General features: G+C 41.7%; 1 protein-coding gene across 8 annotated transcripts in view; it reads left to right on the top strand.

Annotated features, from left to right (window-relative positions):
- Window positions 1-18583, top strand: part of epb41l2 (erythrocyte membrane protein band 4.1 like 2) — a 48806-nt gene extending 30223 nt beyond the window's left edge. For 4 of the 8 annotated variants that reach the window (XM_070849386.1, XM_070849381.1, XM_070849382.1 and 1 more), the window contains 11 exons: window positions 666-745; window positions 4978-5028; window positions 5230-5262; window positions 7799-7966; window positions 9795-9863; window positions 10251-10907; window positions 12132-12260; window positions 12592-12690; window positions 12922-13002; window positions 14448-14562; window positions 14909-18583. In XM_070849386.1, the coding sequence (XP_070705487.1) occupies window positions 666-745; window positions 4978-5028; window positions 5230-5262; window positions 7799-7966; window positions 9795-9863; window positions 10251-10907; window positions 12132-12260; window positions 12592-12690; window positions 12922-13002; window positions 14448-14552 (1472 nt within the window). In that variant the 3' untranslated portion in view covers window positions 14553-14562; window positions 14909-18583. Of the gene's footprint in view, window positions 1-665; window positions 746-4977; window positions 5029-5229; window positions 5263-6093; window positions 6154-7798; window positions 7967-9794; window positions 9864-10250; window positions 10908-12131; window positions 12261-12591; window positions 12691-12921; window positions 13003-14447; window positions 14563-14908 lie in introns of all 8 variants that reach the window. The other 4 variants (XM_070849384.1, XM_070849385.1, XM_070849388.1 and 1 more) reach the window with 4 other exon arrangements.
- Window positions 18584-18882: the final 299 nt, after the last annotated feature.

The raw sequence follows: 18882 nt of genomic DNA, 5'->3' as shown, positions 1-18882 counted from the left end.
TCCTTATATGTTTCGTCGTGGGCAGCACAAAATTCAGAAATCACTGATCACATTTAATTATTTAACTTATATCATTCTAATTTCTACCTAACCAATGAGCTACTTTCACGTCAAATACATATTTTACTGACTTGTCTGGAAAACAGTACACACTGTATTTTCATGGTTTTCTGGATTTGATTTACAGATCCCACCTCATACAGTTGTGCACCTCTGTTTCACATGTCAGGTTGTTCCACTGTCGTACGTTGTCCCCTGCTGGACACATTATTCCACTGCAAGTCAACCACTGCAACACATCCTTGTCGAGTCGTCTTGTACCTCAAACTAAGTCTTTTAATACAGCTGTAACATTTATGTCCTGTCTTGCCCAAAGTAGAAGATACAGTACCTGCAAATCATTCAATAGAGGAAAGGAATCCCCTTAGTTTGCCTCTGTGTGGGATTGAATTGAGAGTCGGCTCTGACCTTCATGTGCAGAAAGTGTTTTACGCACCTGGAGTAAAACAAACCGAAGATCTCGAACTGAACAAGTTAACTCAGAAGTTTTCAGTGGAATAATCACAGTTTTTATTACGTGTTAAAGTAAAGAGAATTTTAAGGAGTATGTTTTTTTTTTTTTTTTTTTAAATTAATTTGTTTTGTCCGTGTTCCTCCTTCCTTAGCACCAATGATCAGTGTAACCGAGGCCAGCACAGCTGAGAACGGACGTGAGCCCCACCTGGAGCTCCACTCTGACTCTAAGGTGTGTGTGTATACCACATTATATGTAAATATTTGTTGCATTCATCGTGTGTGGATTTGTGCATACAGAAAAAGAAGAAAATAGAAAACAAGACAAAAAGAAAATATGTAAGATTAATATTGGTGAGCAAGTCTTCTCATTACTTTGTTGTCTTCATATTAATGCTGGAAATCCATATTGTCCCACAGGAACGGTTCATGTGTGTATCAAAGAGGCATAATGTATGTGGGTGATGGAAAAATCAACATGTCTGTAGCTGTGGTAATTTTCCTCAAAGTGTGTATACAAGCATCTCACAGCTTAGTTTTGCATTCACGTGTGTGTTAAGTCAACATTTTATTAATTCTAACATAACAACAAGCATTTTTTTCTAGGTTTGTACACTGATGGTAAACACATGAAAACAATCATGTGGCAGTATTGCTGAGGGCTTGTCTCACAGGACCATCTGAAGTTGTGATGGGCTGTAGCTTAAATTTGTGCAGGAACAATGACATTTTAAAACTGGCAACAGAAGTGAAATGAAAGCCTACAGTCATGGCTTTGTAAGCAGCCATTTTCACTGTCGTCCACAACCAAAAATTCCCTCAAGACCTTCAACTGTCAGGGCCAATTAACAGAATCACAGCCATACCAGGGTTATTAAGGAGACTTGCAGTTCTTTCATCTTATTAAAAAGAAGACTTAAAATCAGCTACAGATGTAGACGATAAGAGTCCTTTGCCTCCTCTTGGACCTGGAGGCAGCCACACTCGAGCCTCCGTTTAAGATGTGAATATGTGTGTGAGTGAGAGGGGCACACAGACCAACAAGGCTGACGGAGCAAGTGTTTCACTTACCTGATGAATATGATTTAGATTTAATGGTTTTCTTTGGATTTTAACCTTAGCGGCTGCAGCTAGCTAGGTGTCGTCGATTTGACATTGACTCTACCTCTTCTGGCTCGACTCTGCTGAATGTCCTTACCGTAGCAAGAATCTATGTCCACTAGTGGGATTGTGCCCACTTGTGCCCAACAAAGACAGTCCGGAGTATTTAAATGGAGTATTACAGTATGTTATGCATGCCTCCTGTTGCACCGCCCACTCCTCGCTTTCCCGTTTCTCTCCCTAACCCACGCTCGCACCCCAGCACTGTGGAGTTGACCTCTGTCTCAGCCTTCGTTCAGTGGTGGCACCCTGTTGATACCGTGTCTGCACACAACTGTACTCTTCACTATGCTCAGCCCTGCTGTGTTCACGTTTAACCTCTGTTGCTGTGTTATTCACTGACTAATGTCATGTCTCTTTCCCTCTCTCTTCTCTCCTTCACACGCTCCCATTTGTTTTGCTTTACTTTTATCACTCCCCTCTGGCACGCTCTCATTTTTGTCATCATTTCATGTAAATGAAAATGAAATGATGTTTTAATGCACATTGCATCGGTTGTTTTTGTTTAACTTACTTCCTCACTGCTTGTTCCTGCGCTTTGTGGTTGTGTGTGTGCGAGTCTCCTTTCTCCTCTCTCCTTCTCTCCTTTCTTTTTGTTTTATCCTCCCTCTTTCTTTCTTCCTCTCTCCCTGTGTGTCTGTCTGTGTGTGTGTGTGTGTGTTCTCTTCTGCAATCCACCTCCATCAGTCAATCTTCATGTTTCCTCTCTCCTTCTCCTCGTCATCCTCACTCTCCTCCCTCCCCCCTTCCCTCGACTCAATATCTGAGCTCGACCACGGCCTGTCAGACATTTCCGAAGACGACGACCTCATCGACGACACGACCGCCTCACACACACTCTGGACCCTCCCCTCAAACACCTCTCCTCTCTCTGATCAGCAGTTGGCCGATCTCGAGTACCCCGCACAAAACCCTCCTGCCTCTTACTCAATCACGAGCTCCCAAACATGCAGCTCAGAGCTCTTGGCAGCTGAGGAGGGCCGCCAGGCTGAAACCAGAGCAACAGCTGGATTACCAAATAGGTGGAGCTGGTTCTCTGTGAGGGGTGCGGTGAAATATGTTTCTTTCATCCTGTGTTTTCTCTCCCTTTTCGGGAAGAGTGGAAACAGGTGTCTGCCAACAAAGCTGTTCTCAGGATTAACAAAGACACTGAGCTTTTTAACTCTCACTGTGTCCAAGCTCACTTCTAAATCAGCAGGGAAATTTAAGATTTTCTCTGTCAGTTCCAATCTGACACCCAGATTACATCAAAAGAGTTTGGCATTAAAATTGACTAATCTTGTGGCATTTTTTACCAGCTATCTGCCCATTAAATTTATTAGTTGGGTTCCTGCTGTACTTTTGCACCCAACACGACTACATTTCCCCTCAATTTCTTCTCTTTCCTGCCCACCAATTGTCTCCTCCTTTTCCTCATTCCCTTCTCTCTCCTCCCTGCCTTCTTATTTCTTTCCCATCACATCCTGCTCCTCTCTCCTCACTCCCTCCCCCTTCTCCTGCTCCAAACTAACGCCATCTATACATCGCTACCTCCTTAATCCTTCCCCCCTGTTCTTGCCCTGCCTGTTAGTCGTCTTCCTATTAGTTGTGATGCTGACAGCAAGCCAGTCCTTAGTCTTGGCCCTGATTTTAGCCACACCCCTCGGCCTGACCCTCTGTTACCTAGAGAACGTGGTCTCCAATCAACGGAGGGCAGTGTTGCCGATGTTTATCAGTGAAATACCCGGCGATCAGCCTGACAATCAGCTAAGCTCTGGTTTTAACAAGCAGGCTCCTCCTCTCACACCGACACACACACCTCCACGCATCAGGCACCACACTCACAACAGCGCTACGTGGACGCAAGAGATGTGCGACCCTGCCGCATAGATACACACACCACACACCGCTAAACCCTCTTCCACTCCCCCCTCTATGTTTGAATGTGTAAACTGTCTGTGAGTGTTACCACCCCACATTTACCCCCCCGCCACCACTTCCTTTACCTGATATTTTCTTACCATCCCTGCACCCTGCCAACCTCACTATATTGTTTATTATACAGAAAAAAGATTAGAATAAATAAGATAAAACATAGTATATAGAGTTGATGAAGGATAAACAATGTTAAAATAGAGAAATTATCATTACATTGTTAATATAGAGAAAATATTATTACTATTAAGAGATTTAAATACTGTACAGAGAGTGCCTGGGAAGGAGAGAGAGTTGCAGGATTTAACTTAAAATGGCAAAATAGAATAGTATTTTGTGCTGTGCAGAGTCGTTATAACCAGTGTTTCAACTCTCTAAAACGTGTCATTATCAGTTGTCATGCCCAAGAAGGCATCCCCACTAATAGTGACATAATGACATAAATCTGTAATATGAAAAATAAATGAGCACTTAAGCAGCAAACTAATTTTATTTTTTAATACCTTTGCTGCATTTTTGCCTTTTGTAGTGTAGAGAAAGGGCAGCACTGAGAGGTTAGTTGTATATTAGATGTTACTGCGCATACAGATAGATGCCCAGGATAAACACAGTAACCCCTTCAACCTATAGCACTTAAAACATTTGGGTTTGTGTGTTACTGCTCATGAATGTTAACAGTAAACAGTGTTACACTTAACCCTGATCCCTGGGGTTCAGAATTCTCTCTTCAACCTTGTTTGTTTTGTTTTAAGCCGAGCGATAGTGGCATTTTTGAGGTTGCTATGTGGCTTTTTCTTGGTTGTATGAAGCTGTGGACGCTTATTGAACAGATATGTGATCAAAAGGCAGATTGGAAAGAAGTAAAAGCTGGCCTCCATTGGAAAACACTGCAGCACATATTAGCCAGAGCTCTGTAGTCTGTCATTTTGAATAAAAAGTAGCATTTTTGTGCTAAAAACCTACATGAAAACTATAGTAGTAACTGCATTTTACTCATTGTAGTTACAGTAAATCTGACCTGGGTTTGGACCGTTTGTATTGTAGACTCGTCAGCAGCAGTGCAGTTGGCAAGGTGTGATGTTTTGCAGCTGTAGATATAAAAACATAAACACATCATAGGATATGCTTAGACACAGACTGTGAACCCTTTTTTAATACAGCACTAGAGCAGTCAGTAGCACCAGCTGTCTCCCTTTATTGACTCCTTTCGTGTTACTGCGTGCGTGGGTTTGGCGCAAAAGGTCACATGACCAGCAGTACTCCCTGACACCAAGGTTGCCAGGGAAGAAAACTAGCTTTACCCATCATCCATTTCACATGTTTCTTTCTTCGTGCTCCCACCCTCCTCATTTTGTCATGACTGCCATCGCCATGACTACGACACTGAAGGTTAAGGAGGTGGACTTAAGCCCTGGTGATGCCGAAGCCACTCCCACCCAGGTTTGTAGGGCCTGTCTTTACCCAGCATGCTTTGCAAATTCTTGGGAGAATAATATAGGAATGATAAAGGGTGATATAACTTAGCTGAGGATGAGTGTAAAGATGGATATTGAATGGAAATGGTTTTTGTGGTGTAGTGGAGCACACGTGCAGTAAACCTAACCTGTCCCTAACTTCTCCCTCACTTTACTCCTTCAACAGTCGCTTGGAGCCAGTGGTCTTGCTCCCTCTCAGGTTCATACACTGTTATTGGTTATTTGATTGTGTATTTGGTCTGTCAATCATTTGCTCTACATGCGTTGGTTGGTTTGTTGGTTTGGTGGTTTGGTTCACTCTTTTAGGGTGAAGTTGCCCTCTCATGATGATACAGAGTCGGTTTTTGAGCCTCTCAGCTACTACAGTGCCAATCTGGATTTTGTACAAAAAAAAAATATATATATATTTACATCTAAAACAAAGAATATTTAGTTATAAATATGTCTTCAGTCATACACTTTGTTTTCAGGTTGGGCCTGAGTGCAAAAACTGATCTTGAATGGGCACTTTCACCCAAAAACTTCACTCTTGGTTGCTTTGCTGTGGTTTATGGTTTCACAGGTTCACTTTGGTGTCTGGTTCATATCCGTGGTTCATCATTATTTTGGGGTTGCGCTAACAGCACGTTTGGGTTTGTTGGTTTGTGTCTGCTGGTGCTGTGATGTTTTGAAAGCTTTACATTTTGTATGTGTTAACATGGGCACAAGTGCTAACATTTAGTGAGAAAAACTAGAATGTTTTTAATTTGTGCTTGTGCCCATTTTCCAGCCCTCCTCACAGTTTTAGCCGTGTCACCACCTATTTTTTTCTCTTTAAAAAAAAAAAAAAATTATATTCCATTATTTTATTTGATTGTTTTCATTATTAATTATTTATTTCATTAAATTGTTGTTATTTTTGTTCCAGATTTAGTTTTATTTTGTAGAGTTAAAACAAAGTCCATTCATTACATTTTATTTTGTTAAGTTTATTTTTACATTTTAAATTTGCTGCCTCCATTTAATTTTTCACTGTATGTCTACCTTCCAGAGTCCAATGAGAGTGCATGGGGACAATATTTATGTGAGGCACAGTAATTTAATGTTGGAGGTTGGTACTGGCTTCAGCTGATGGCTGAAAAAAAGAACTACATGTTTCTGTGTACTCTGACGCCATCAGAACTACAACTTCCTCTGTACTGTACTATACTGTATAAGACTGCTGCCCTCTCGCACTCTCAGGCTCTGTGTGCATGCCTGTGTGTGCTTATGTGTGTGGGTGTTTGTATATCAAGTCTACACTCAGTTCCAGCTATTGCTGTTTTTTCCCGTAGTAATTATAGTATGATTTTGGTATTAAATGGTTTCAGTGCTTATTGTACCAATTCACATGGCAGCCTTTGTGAACACATGGGCTAGGAAGCTTGACTGAGCGTTCTCATAAATGATATATGAATAAAACAAATGTTACTTAAAGCTGCACTTATCAGTATTGTCAACAATGAATCAAATGACTAGATGTCATTTTGAAGGAGTATGTGTGAGAGCTAAAATGTTTTCAGTATCGAATCCATGAAATGCAAAACATTTACTTGATATGCTTCTTGTTACACAACAGTACCGCTGAGACTTGCCCTTTCGGGAAATTTCCCAAGCCGAGTGTTCACAGCGACTGCTTTGTGCATATGGTCAGCGGTGTGCAAACATGAATTTTATGCATGCTCTGTGCATGGTGAACGCTGTTTTGTGTTTTATTGTGTTACATTTCCAAATCTCAGTTGTTCAAAGAGTTTGATTATTGCCAGGCAGCTGCGTCTAACCTGACTAATCCTGCCTCCCTAACCCACACGAGGAGCTTTCTTCCTGTTTTCTGGTGATTGGCTGCCAGCGTTGAGTGATGCGTGGTTTGATAACCTACTAAAACAACAACAACATGTTTTTTTTATGCAACATGGGGCTGATAGTGATGCATTGCCAGCAGGTATCTGTTGCAGTACAGTACTTTATATAGCACTGTTGCATCCTGTAATATTTGTGAGTGACAGCCAAGTAGAAATATAGATGGAGTTGAAATGGAAAGACAGTCTGAGAAAAGAGCAGAGAAACAGGAGAGAAAACAGGATGAATCACTATCAGCTCCGTGCTCTGCTGTGTGCACTGCTGTTCGTGGCCTGATTATAAGGAAAAACTCCTCAACAAGATGGAGAGGCTGTATTTCACTGCAGCCTGCCTAAAGCCCCACAAATTCACACACACACAAACACTTGAACAAAATATGTGTGACAAGACAAATTTGAAATTTCAGACTCCTTAAATAAGGCTTCAGTGAGACATGGCGTCCATCTTGTTTTCCTCCTGATTGACAGACTAATGTTCCTTTGACCTGTTGAACCAAATTTTTCCCCTCCCCCATCCCTCTCTCCCCTTATCCTCCCTTCTTTCTTCCCTCTCCTTCCTACTTTCTCCTTTATTATTGCTTTTCACGTTACATTTCTGTCTCTGCCATCCCTCCGTTTCACTCTCTTATCATTATTCATGTTTTCTTACACTTCCCTGCTATCTATTTCTTTTTTCTCTTCCCCTCTCCTTTCCTTCATCCTCTCCTTCTTGTCCTTCTCACCTCTGCCCCACATCCCTTATTTTTACCCCCCCATCCCTTCAACCCATCATCCCTCATTTACCCATACTTATCTCATTTACTCTCCACCTTTACCCCCCCCCCCCTCCCTCTTCCCTCCCCTCCACTCCCTCATTAGGACCATGATAAGACCCAAGACGAGGTTCTGAAACACCAAGCTAGCATTAGCCAGCTAAAACGCTCCTTTATGGAGGCGCCACCCCCCTCTCCTCCTCAGCCCAACCAGTGGGAGAAACGTCTCACCTCCTCTCCCGCTCCAACGATACGTATTCAACAGCAACAAGTGGTACGTCTGTCTGGATGTTTCTGTGTCAGCAGCTTGAGAAAAGATGCATGAATTGCAGGGCATTTTACTTAGATTGTTCAGGTGAAATGCTCTCTTTGCAAATGTTTGTAGTCTTTCTAAACTGGTTTACACAATTTGCTGCAAAGAAACTACAGTGTGGTTTTGATACCAAGAAGCACACCTGTCCCCACATGTGTGTACACCAGATTTAAAACTCTCGTCTCATCTTCACTCCTCTCCTCTCTCTTGGGCACGTTCATTTGATGCTTTTGCCACGGTGGGGTTTTCATTACCTGTTGTTCACAACTCACTCATCACTTGATGCACTTTTATGGGTTTTTTTCCTTCCTCTGTGGGAACTCTTTCCTTAAACTGACCTAATTTTCACCGTCGCACTGCTTAAATCGTTTATCCCTTTTCAGCTGGACTCATATCACATTTCTCTGAATGCCATGCGATATTTTGGCGGTTCTCACTTCATTCCGTCTAATTTGTGCTAAACTTCCTCTGTATGTGTGATTAAGTCTTTTGTGTTTATAGAGATTTCTCTTCTCTCTGTCTTCTCTCAAATGTTCCCATTTTTTCTCTACTTCTTTGTGTGTTGCTGTAGAGCCTTGAAGAGGAGATAGCTTCTGTACTTTTCAGTAGACACTTTGGCACTGGCTTTTGTTCGACTGCTGCGTCTGCCTGCAGTATTCCTGAGTCGACACTAGATGCTGTTACAACCTCATGCTCAACCACTTCCACTGCCGTCTGCAGTGCGGCTGCACTGCATGGGCTGCTTACTTCCCCAACTGCTGCACTCACTGCCACTGAGGTGCTGCTGCTACCACTGGACATTTAGGAGTCAGTTTACTTTCAATTCAACCCTGCTTATTTACTGTTTAACCAGTGATGTACTCAATGTTGCACCGACAAAATTTAGAAACCTTCCTGTGGACAGTTTGTCTTCTCCAAACGTGGGTCACCTTGAAAGTGAACTGACATCCTTTAATGCTGCAGTTAATTGAGGATGCTTGCCAGATGTGTACACAAACTATATTAAAGGGATGCGAGCCGTCCATAACGCCTGCTGTGGATGCTGGATGAATGGCACTAATCCTCCATTTTGTATCAGGGACCATTCATCCTAAGGGCATGATAGCTCCAATGTAAAACAACTAACAGCTGTGAATGGCATGGATGTGAGGATGTCATCTGTTTGTTTTGTGATTTTAATTGTGTGTGTGTGGGTTGAATGCAAATGCAATAATCTGCTCTGCATTTCTATGAATCTGCTCTTTACCAGCTCCTTTAGGAAAAAAAATAACTCCAAGTATTGAAGCAGCAGTTTGCATCAAGCATGGAAAACAACCAAGAAAATATAATGTATTGACCATTTTTACATAAGATATTAAGTCTGTACTTTGAACTAAATTCATTAGAGTTTCCAATGTTTTCTGTGGGCAAAGACATCTCAAACAAACTGCTGATTTCAATACTATGTGTCCTTTGTCTTTTATTCGATGTTCATTGATGGGATATTCTCTTTAATCCATCTTCCATGGATCTTTTTATTTTATGTTCTTTCAACTCTTTCATCCCATCTCTTTTACTGCCTGCTGCACTGATGATGATACTGTATGGAAATTGACTTGTGCATGAAAGACAGTCCACCAGGGACAGAGAGGGAGAATCAAAGAGAGGGAGGAAAAAAACAAATTTAGCCCTTTCCCCTGTGCTGTGTAACAAGCATTGTAATATGGCTAAGGCGGCGTTAAGTGCTAACAAACGATGATGTCCTTACTGGTGTGTGATTGATGACCGTGGTAACTTCTCTGTCACGCAGGAGAGTGTGCCCCAAACGGAAGCAGCTGCTGCTGATAACGCGATCTCTGATACCAAAGAACCTGCGAAGGTGGTCCTAACTTTCTTCTATTAATTCATCCAGCCCTCCATTCATGACGCTTTCCATCCATCGTTTCCTTCACACCTCCAGCTTGAAATTTCGTGGTCTTACTACAGCCATTCTTTGACTACTTGTTTGTCTTCCTAGTTGTTCCGCTCACTTTCGTGCATCTTTGTCTCTTTGTCCACAGTTGAACATCTTCATCTTCTTCTTATTCCTGATTTTTGTTGTGTATTGATTTATTTTCATTTAAGGCAGTTTGTTATTTATGTTCAATGATCATTTTATGCCTTTTTTTTGTCCCCCATGCGTTTGTTCTGTATGTGTGTGCACCTCATTATGTGTATGTCTGTGCACGATGTGTACATGCGTGCGTGTGTTTGTGCGTGTGTGTAGACAACCGAAGTTGAAATTGAAGAAACCATTGTCGTCCAAGAGGTTTCCAAAGCGCCCAAACCTGGACTTGTCACAGTTACAGTCAGCTCCCCTGCTGGCCCTACAGAGCAGGAAACAAGAGAGCAGACAGTGAAAGTTGAGGAGGAAGTAGCAGCGGCGGAGGAACCAAAAGCGGTGAAGCAGGAGAGCATTTCATCCGAGAGCGAGAGCGAAGAAGAAGCAGAATACCATCCCAATGTCTCCGTGTCCATCTCTCATACACAAATACCAGAGGAGAAGGAAGAGGAGGAGGCGCAGGAGAAGATAGAGGAGGAAAAGATGGCCGAGCAGGACTTGTCGGCTCAATATGCTCCTTCCCTCCCAGCTGAAGTCAGCCAACCTGCAGAGGCTCCCAGTCGAGAGGGAGAGGAGTCTAGGAAAGAGGACGCAGAGGCAGAGGAGAAGAATGCAGAGGAGAAAGAAGGCGAGAGGGAGACAGAGGAAAGCACCGATGATCCAATGATGACACCAGACGAAGCTCCTAATGGTCTCACCCTGCCTGAGGAGAGTGTGACCGGGATGGTCGCCCCTGCAGAGGAAGAGGACGAGCCTAAAATAAACGGAGAAGCCTCTCTGGCTGAAGCAGAAGCACGGCCACAGGTTATTTGTTGCTCTGAGGTAAAGTCTTCACTGGGCCGACTGCGGATCTTCCCTGGGCTTTGATCCCTCCTACCAACTATAGAAATACCTACTTGTTTTCTCCTCCCTGCTTACCTCAGTGCCGGTTTCCTTGCTGCTTGTGTGAATATTTAAGCCCCATGTACATCCTTACACTCAAGTTTTTCCTGTGAAAACTCGTTTAAGCCTAAAATGAAGCTATAAACAGACAGAAGAGCCCTTTAATCATCCAATTCACTGCCAGTGTTTTGGTGTTGGGATCACGAAACCCCCCTACGTAATAAATGCCATTCTTTACTTTGATTTTCACCGTATTCATATATGTTAATTTCTTTGTTATTACTATTATCATACTTTTCATACCATCACCAACATGCCCAGTTCACTCCTTCCCCACGTAGTGTGGTGTGTGGCTGTTACTGCCTCCTACTCTGCATTGTATTGTAGTGTTGTGAAGTAAATGGGGCCTAGGCGGGAAATGCTTTTAGGTGTATATTTGCTTTTTGCTCTGCACGCCGTATTTCACCTTTGTGTTTGTGTGTGTTTGTGTCCTTCATGTGTTTGGCAGTGGTGCTTCTCGTTCTGTTAAATTGGCTTGTCACGGTCACCTTGGTAACAGTATTGTGGAAATCATCATTGCCAACCACTTAGGAAATACCAGCCGCTCATCTGAATGTCATCTTTGCATGCTGCTTACATATCAATTGCTGTTTGGATTGCCAGTGTTGTTTGTTTCATCGGCTCATGTTTTATGCATGTTCGTGACGTGTCGTACGGGTTGCATGTTGACACCAAAGGTGTTTTTGTAGTCGTGCTGCTGTTGTGGATGTTGCTTGTATATTGCTGAAAGTAGTAGTTGTCATATTCTGCGTTTCGTGATGAACACTTTTAATTTTTTTCCCTTTTTTTCTCCTTTTTGCATGAATTCACTTGCATGCTCCATGTTTATACATCTACAAACACTGCTGCATCACTTCCCTTTCAATGCAAAACATTTGAATGCAATTGGAATCTGCACTTCGATGATAATTAAACACACATTCATATTTACATACTATTTACAAGTTAAAATGAACTGTTTAGTAACTAATTGACTAGGAAGTGAATATCCAACCCTAGTGCATTGATACAAACATGTTTCTTTATGGTTCCCTAACTGTCTCACTGTTTAATGTATTAACCCTCTTTCCTCCCCCCTCACTTCTCTCTCTCCTCCCTCCCCAGCCACCTGTGGTAAAGACAGAAATGGTGACTATATCAGACACCTTTGCAGCCCAGAAAACTGAGATAGCTACAAAAGAAGTGCCCATCGTACATACGGAAACCAAGACCATCACATACGAGGCCGCACAGGTGCACACTTGAGAAACACAGGGAGCTTTTATTTAGTTTTTCCTTGCGTGTGTCAGCATTTATATTGTATTTGTATTGAACATTTAGATTTTTTAAATCGTTATTTCAAGGCTTATTGATGTTAATTTTGTGCTTGAAAGCATGTCCCAATAAGCTTCCTTTCTAGCAACAGTGCATGCTGTCGTGATTCATTCCTTCTCCCTCAGGAAAATCATATTTTTAGAAGAACTAAGTTCGTGACAAAAGAGTTTATTTAGAGCATCCACCGGGAATATTCCAGTGGTCATGTACAGCTAATGATCCCTTTTTCTTTTCTCTCCTCTGTTATCAGTTGGATGGTAACGGTGATGGCGAGCCTGGAGTGTTGATGACTGCTCAAACAATCACGTCTGAATCTCTGTGTACTACCACAACCACACACATTACCAAGGTACACACACCCACAAACACACACCCTCATCTTAAAGCATTATGACTTCACAAACAATCACCCCCTAACAGTGTATGTAATATAACCACAATACACATTAACGTATGAAAGCTGTGCAAACAGAAACGCATTTCATCGTGGCTCCATCAGCACCCGGGCAGGCCTTGGTAGTTCATAATTAGACCATTATAACCGCCATCAAAGCATCGCTGTTCTTATATTTTGTTGCAGACGTTAAAAGGCGGCCTATCGGAGACGAGGATTGAGAAACGCATCGTCATCACTGGCGACTGTGACATCGACCACGACCAGGTCAGTTTTCCAGTCACACAGCTCGTCCCTACGCCCTATTTGATGTTTCAGGAGCACGGGTAATGGGTCCCCAAGTAGCAGAAGTTTTGCAAAAGTGTAATCCAGAGTCCAAAAACATTGTCAGGGAAACGATGAAGCTGCTGAAACTTCAGTCCCAGCTTCTTCTGGTTTGTTAGACGTAAGGGAACAAATAGGCATCTGGTGACATGTCTATCATGTTGCTCGCAGTTCTAATGCCCAATGTAATTTATTAATCACTGATTAGAGGAGCCCACATGCCATTAGACCCACTCAGATTCCACTCACTCTAATCTGCACATCTGTCTCTTCGTTTAATCCTCCTCACGTGTAGAGAATGGTGTCTTAACTTTTTGTTTTTTTGCCACGCTGTGTCTGATTTTGTTGTTCGCCTTTTTTCTGTCTTTTGTCTTTGATCATCAAATTTCCGCAGAAAATCTAATTGTGTACCTTTTGGTGCCCCAGATGTGATGAATACAACATGCTAAAGCCGCCCTGACGAGATCACATTTGCCTTAGTGCCGTCCAAATGTATTTGGACAATGACGTTGTTTTTGTTGTGTTCAGTAGCATATTGGAGTTTAAATGGAGGCTGTTAAGTTCAGACTTGAAGGATCTCTACATCCTGATGAGTTCCCCTAAAGTCACATGTCAATCACATGTTACCCATAAATTTAGTTCTGCCAGCCCTGTTTTTTGTGATAGTCACTTAAATGTTGAAATAGTCTTGAAATGTCTCATTGTCCTTATACATCCAGACTGCTCAGTAAAATTTGATTTATACACCCCAGCCTACAATTAACAATGCAAATAAATGTAAAGATAAATTTAGATTTAAAGTGATGGGTGATTAATATCTATTTCTCAAATGGGACTCTGCTGATAATTTTTAATGGCTGGCTTTCACGCGGCCACAGGCTCTACAGTCCAAAGAGAAGAACTTCTGTGTCAAAATGCAAAGCAGTGTCCTCAAAATACCTCAAATATTTGACAAAGGAACAAAAAAAAGCATTTGGCTCAGGTCTGGATCTTCGTGCATGATCCCTCATCTGCTGGTTTGTTTAAGTTGCTTGTCTGTTTTGAGTCGCTGGATTTACAAGAGAAACAGATTTGTGTCACATGAAGCTGGAAATGGGATTTATTTTTAACAGTTCTTTTTCCACTTGATGTGTCCGCTCCATCTGAGGCCATTTTACTTCACCCATTTTACATCCCGCACACTCAGTTAACCCAAGGAAGTAAAATAGCACATTAATTGTAAATCCAGCATTCTTGTCATTTTCTTTATGCTTCTTATTTAATTTTTCATTTAACGCCACCATTTTCCCCTCCTCCTCCTCCTCCTCCTCCTCCTCTCCTTCCTCCCTGTCCTCCACTGCCCGCTGTGCGCGGTGCTGCCACTGTGTGGCTGCCCCTCGGTACTGCAGGCACTGGCCCAGGCCATTAAGGAGGCCAAAGAGCAACATCCTGACATGTCTGTTACCAGAGTGGTGGTTCATAAAGAAACTGAACTGGCTGAGGAGGAGGATTGACTGAACTCAGGTAATAATAATAATAGTAACTCATCATTATTATTATTATTATTCATGATGAAAGTAATATTAGAGGTCTTTATTAACAGTGGAGGTGCACACAGAGGTTTATTTACTGAAGACAAAAACACAAAATCACTGAGTTGAAATTAAAAACTCCCACACATGAAGCTGCTAAAACATCATCACATACGTGAAAAGAGCTGAACGAAGAAAAAGGAATATTAAACTTAGGAAGGTAGGCAGTGACTGGAGGTCTGTGTGTGGAGTACAAAGGAGATATTTTGAGTAGGAAACTATTGAGTGCCAATCATCACACCGCCCAGGCTGATTGCCTTCACCTCTATTTTTCCCAGAGCTGAAGGGCCCATCGTGACTGTTTTCTCCATTGCCGTCTTACGACCTCCATCACCCCACGACAACCAACCTTGACTGACTGAAGCGGAGGAGGAGGAGGAGGAGAGGAGGTGATTAAACAGAAGGAGAAGGGGTAGACAAACGAAGAGAAGTTGCCAATCTCTTCCCAGTCGGTCTTTCTTACATGTCTGTGGTGCATCTAAATCCCGAAAGAAAAATAATATCCTCACTCTTCCTGAGGGAACAAAAAAGAACCACTTTGTTAGCTTAACATTTGTAGCGTGTTCTTATTTTTTTTAATAGTGCTCTTTTCTCTTTTCTTTTTTTTTCTTTAACTGTATGTTTTACAAAAAGAGAGAAGATAGTGTGTCTGTCTTGTATTGCGAACATAAACGCTGTAGGGATGCACCGACAACCAATCCTGATGAGATGCAAGGCTAAAACTGATTATTGTGCCAGTGACCTTCAGTAACACTCGAGGCAAATTCTGCTTTTTTTTTCTCACTACAGAGAGAGCTTTTATCTTCATCATTCCTGTCAAAAAGTGATTTATTTGCACTTGGAATCTGTATCAGCGATGGAAAAGTGTTAGTGGTGCATTCCTAAAAAACGAGAAGTTATTTGTTAAATTACAGCTCCCTCCCTCACTTCATTATTGTGTAAATGGAGAGTAACATAATATAACAGTAATTTCAATACTTTACAGTAACACGTAGGACTACAGGAAACAGGGACATAACTTGGTGTATTTCTTTTTTTTGTGTGTATGTTACAGAATCAAACCGTCTCGTTAAAAAAAAAAACCCTTCACAGTCAGATGAACGGTAGAACCAGCAGTGTCACATGATCACATTTACTAATGACTGCAGAAAATAGGGAGCTGTAACTTAAAACATTGCAGTAAAAACCAATCAACCAGGGTTTTGAATTTTTTCTTTTTTTTTTTTTTTTCTTGTATGTATAGTTATTATTCATCCACATTCCTCGTGTGCTGACCGGCGGCTGAACGAGTTCATTTTCAGTTCAATTTACTTTTACTCGGCTCTAAGGAAAGAGGACATTTTACCAGGTGGGAACGGAATTAATCTTAATTGGGTTAGTGGGTTTAATTAATTAAGCTCAAGAAGCCAAATGATGCAGGTTGTGATATATTTGTTTTAGTTTCATTGTATTTTAGAATTCATTTTTACAGAATGGGAGTGGATCTGAGCTGAAAATGAGCCGACTTTAAAAGCCGGCGTAAACAACTTTCTGTGCAGTAACGATGAAGTTTATTAGTCGGGAGCAGTAATGCAGCTTGTCTTTAGCTAAACGCTCTCCCTGGGCCCGCCCCCTGTACGACACTAGCCATTCCTATTGGGCCACAGGGAAGCGAGGGAGCAGACGTCTGATTGGGAGAGAGGACCAGTAAACTGTAGGATAATTGGGAGATAGACGTGGCGCTGTGCGGTGCCAACTAACAACCGTGGAGTGAAGAGGAATGTGAACATTTATGCATGTTGGCCTTACTCTACGGCAAGGGCAAGTTTCACTCATGTTGCTTTGCATCCTGCAGTGAGTTAAAGCTATTTTGATACTCTTAGGACAAATACTTAATGAATAAACTTCAATTTAAAGGATTCAAGAAGTACCAAAATGAGGACATACAGTTGGAACAAACTAGAATTCAGAATAATGTCATTTCTACCAGTTTGCTAACTCTACGTCAGAGCCTGTTAAGTTCAGCACTTAATTTCACTCCCACCTTCTTTTCATACCAGACTAGATTGTAGCAACACAACCTGTTAGATGTAACCTGGGTTTAAATTCAGCTTGTCCTCACACATTTTTATCTCGCAAGGGTAACCTGAGCGAGTCTAGATAGAAAGCTACTGTGTTGATTGGTTTGAGAGTGTGTGGATAACCTCGGATTATCTCGGCTCATGCAGCACGTCTAGATGAGGCCGTCTTTGACCCGACGCTGGCTGTGTCGTAACTGTTTCACCTTCAGCATTAAAGTGATTTTCTACATGTTTTTCCAATTTTAAAATGACAGAATTCTACCACGCAAAAACATGACACACTCGATCTGCCAGTGCACTGCAAACAAACAGGGAAACAGTCGCAACATTACAGTAAAATGCAGCTTAAAGGGAAGTGTATCTGAGGGTTTGAAGTGCTCTTGAAGCCCCTAAATGGAATATTTTAATGTTTTATTCACTTTCTGTGTCCTTTTTACACAATGTTCAGCAGAATTACACAAAAAAAGGTGACTTTGTGTAAATGTTTTTGGCATTAAATCGGTTAGGACAAGATGCTTGGTCTAATGCGTTTAGTTGACACAGAAAAAAAAAAAAAATCTTAAATTTTAACTGATTGTAAACAAAGAAGTGCCACAGGTTAATATAAAAACATTCCACCTGTACCTGCCTAGATTTGTCTTTAACCCTCCAGTCTGACTCTACACAGATGTATCGACACACATAGTACGTGCCTGTTAGTTTAACCCCAGTTTAAAGCTTTCTCCCTGGACTGAGTTGCGTCCAGACAATGGAGCAGTGATGACTGTCTAGGCTTTCTATTGGGAAAACACTGGTCTGACCTCTACTATGCAGTTAAATGACATTCCAGATGAGGGCGAAGCTTTAACCTCTAACCCTCTTTCAAAGAGACAAAACAGCAGAAAAACATGTTAAAATAAACAAACCGTGCAACACTAGGCAGCTTTGGAAGCATTTGCTGTTCCAAAAAAAACAGTTTTAAAAAGCATGGGTGATATCACAACATATATTTGTAGATTTTCTCATAATTTGTCGTCTTTTTCTCTGTGAAATTGATCTAGTTGTTGAAAGGTGGGATTCATTGTGCGCCCTCTTGGATATTTGTAATATTGTCACAGTGTTTTTGACATTGATGGAACATCACTACAAATCAAATTTCTTTCTGCCACCATTTGCTTTTTGTACTTTTTAGCCCCAGGTTTAACCTCCTCTCCGAGGGTCTGGGCTCTGTTTTAACCAATCACAGGAGCTTTGGGGGCTGCCAGGTCTGGTTTTCCAAAAAAAAAAAAAAGTCTCATGAATTTTATTTGAGGTTACTCACACAAAAAAAAATGCAATCAAAAATGTACATCTCGCCATCAGTAACGTTTATTAAGATGAAACAATTCACAGAGTTGGACTGATGAAGTTTTCAGTGGTTACCATGGCAACTCCATAATGTCACCCCCAAGCAACTGATGATGATTCAACGCCAGCTGATTTTAAAACCGTCGGGGATCTCGACATTACGGAGGGCGATGCTACACAGAAAAAAACAACAACACACTGCCATTAGATTATATCTAACTCGCACAATGACTTCTCCTTCTGCATGAGGCTGATGAAGCAGATGTTTTAAAAGACAAATTGGAAAATTGCAAATAAATCTCAGGCTGTATACAACAGACTAGACAGGTGAGACTGACTTGATTTAATACCAGCACCGTTTTGTATTTTAACTACTTCAAACTCAAAACTTTGTAAGCAAACAAATGTTGGAAAACCAGCCACAGCTGCCCCATCGCTCCCTGGTAGCCAACCAATGATCAGCGGTAGGGTTTTTCTATCTAGCAGCTTAATCGTCTTGTGTCTCCCCACACAGCCACTCCTCCCCTGTGTAACACTGTTTAAATAAAGGATTGTTATACTCTGAAATCTGCTGGTCACGTCATTTCTTCATTCAGTCACTGGTTCATTCATTGATTAGAAACTGAAGTCCTGTATGTTCGTGCACTTAAAATGAACAGTTTTAAGCCCATCAGGCAGTCTAGTAATGAAACATAGTATAATTATTATTATAACCAGATATGAAAACTAGTAACTTCATGGTGACAGTTTCTCATCCTTGTCCCAAGCTTAGAGGGTAAAAACCAAACAGAGGTCTGAAAGATGCCTTTAGATTCATAATGATGTCAGGAGTCTCTTCAGAGGAGGTTGGACACAGCTGTATTGAG

The sequence above is a fragment of the Pempheris klunzingeri genome, chromosome 18 (genome assembly GCF_042242105.1).
Source record: "Pempheris klunzingeri isolate RE-2024b chromosome 18, fPemKlu1.hap1, whole genome shotgun sequence".
Lineage (NCBI taxonomy): Eukaryota > Metazoa > Chordata > Actinopteri > Acropomatiformes > Pempheridae > Pempheris > Pempheris klunzingeri.
This window is presented reverse-complemented; position numbering and strand designations above follow the sequence as displayed.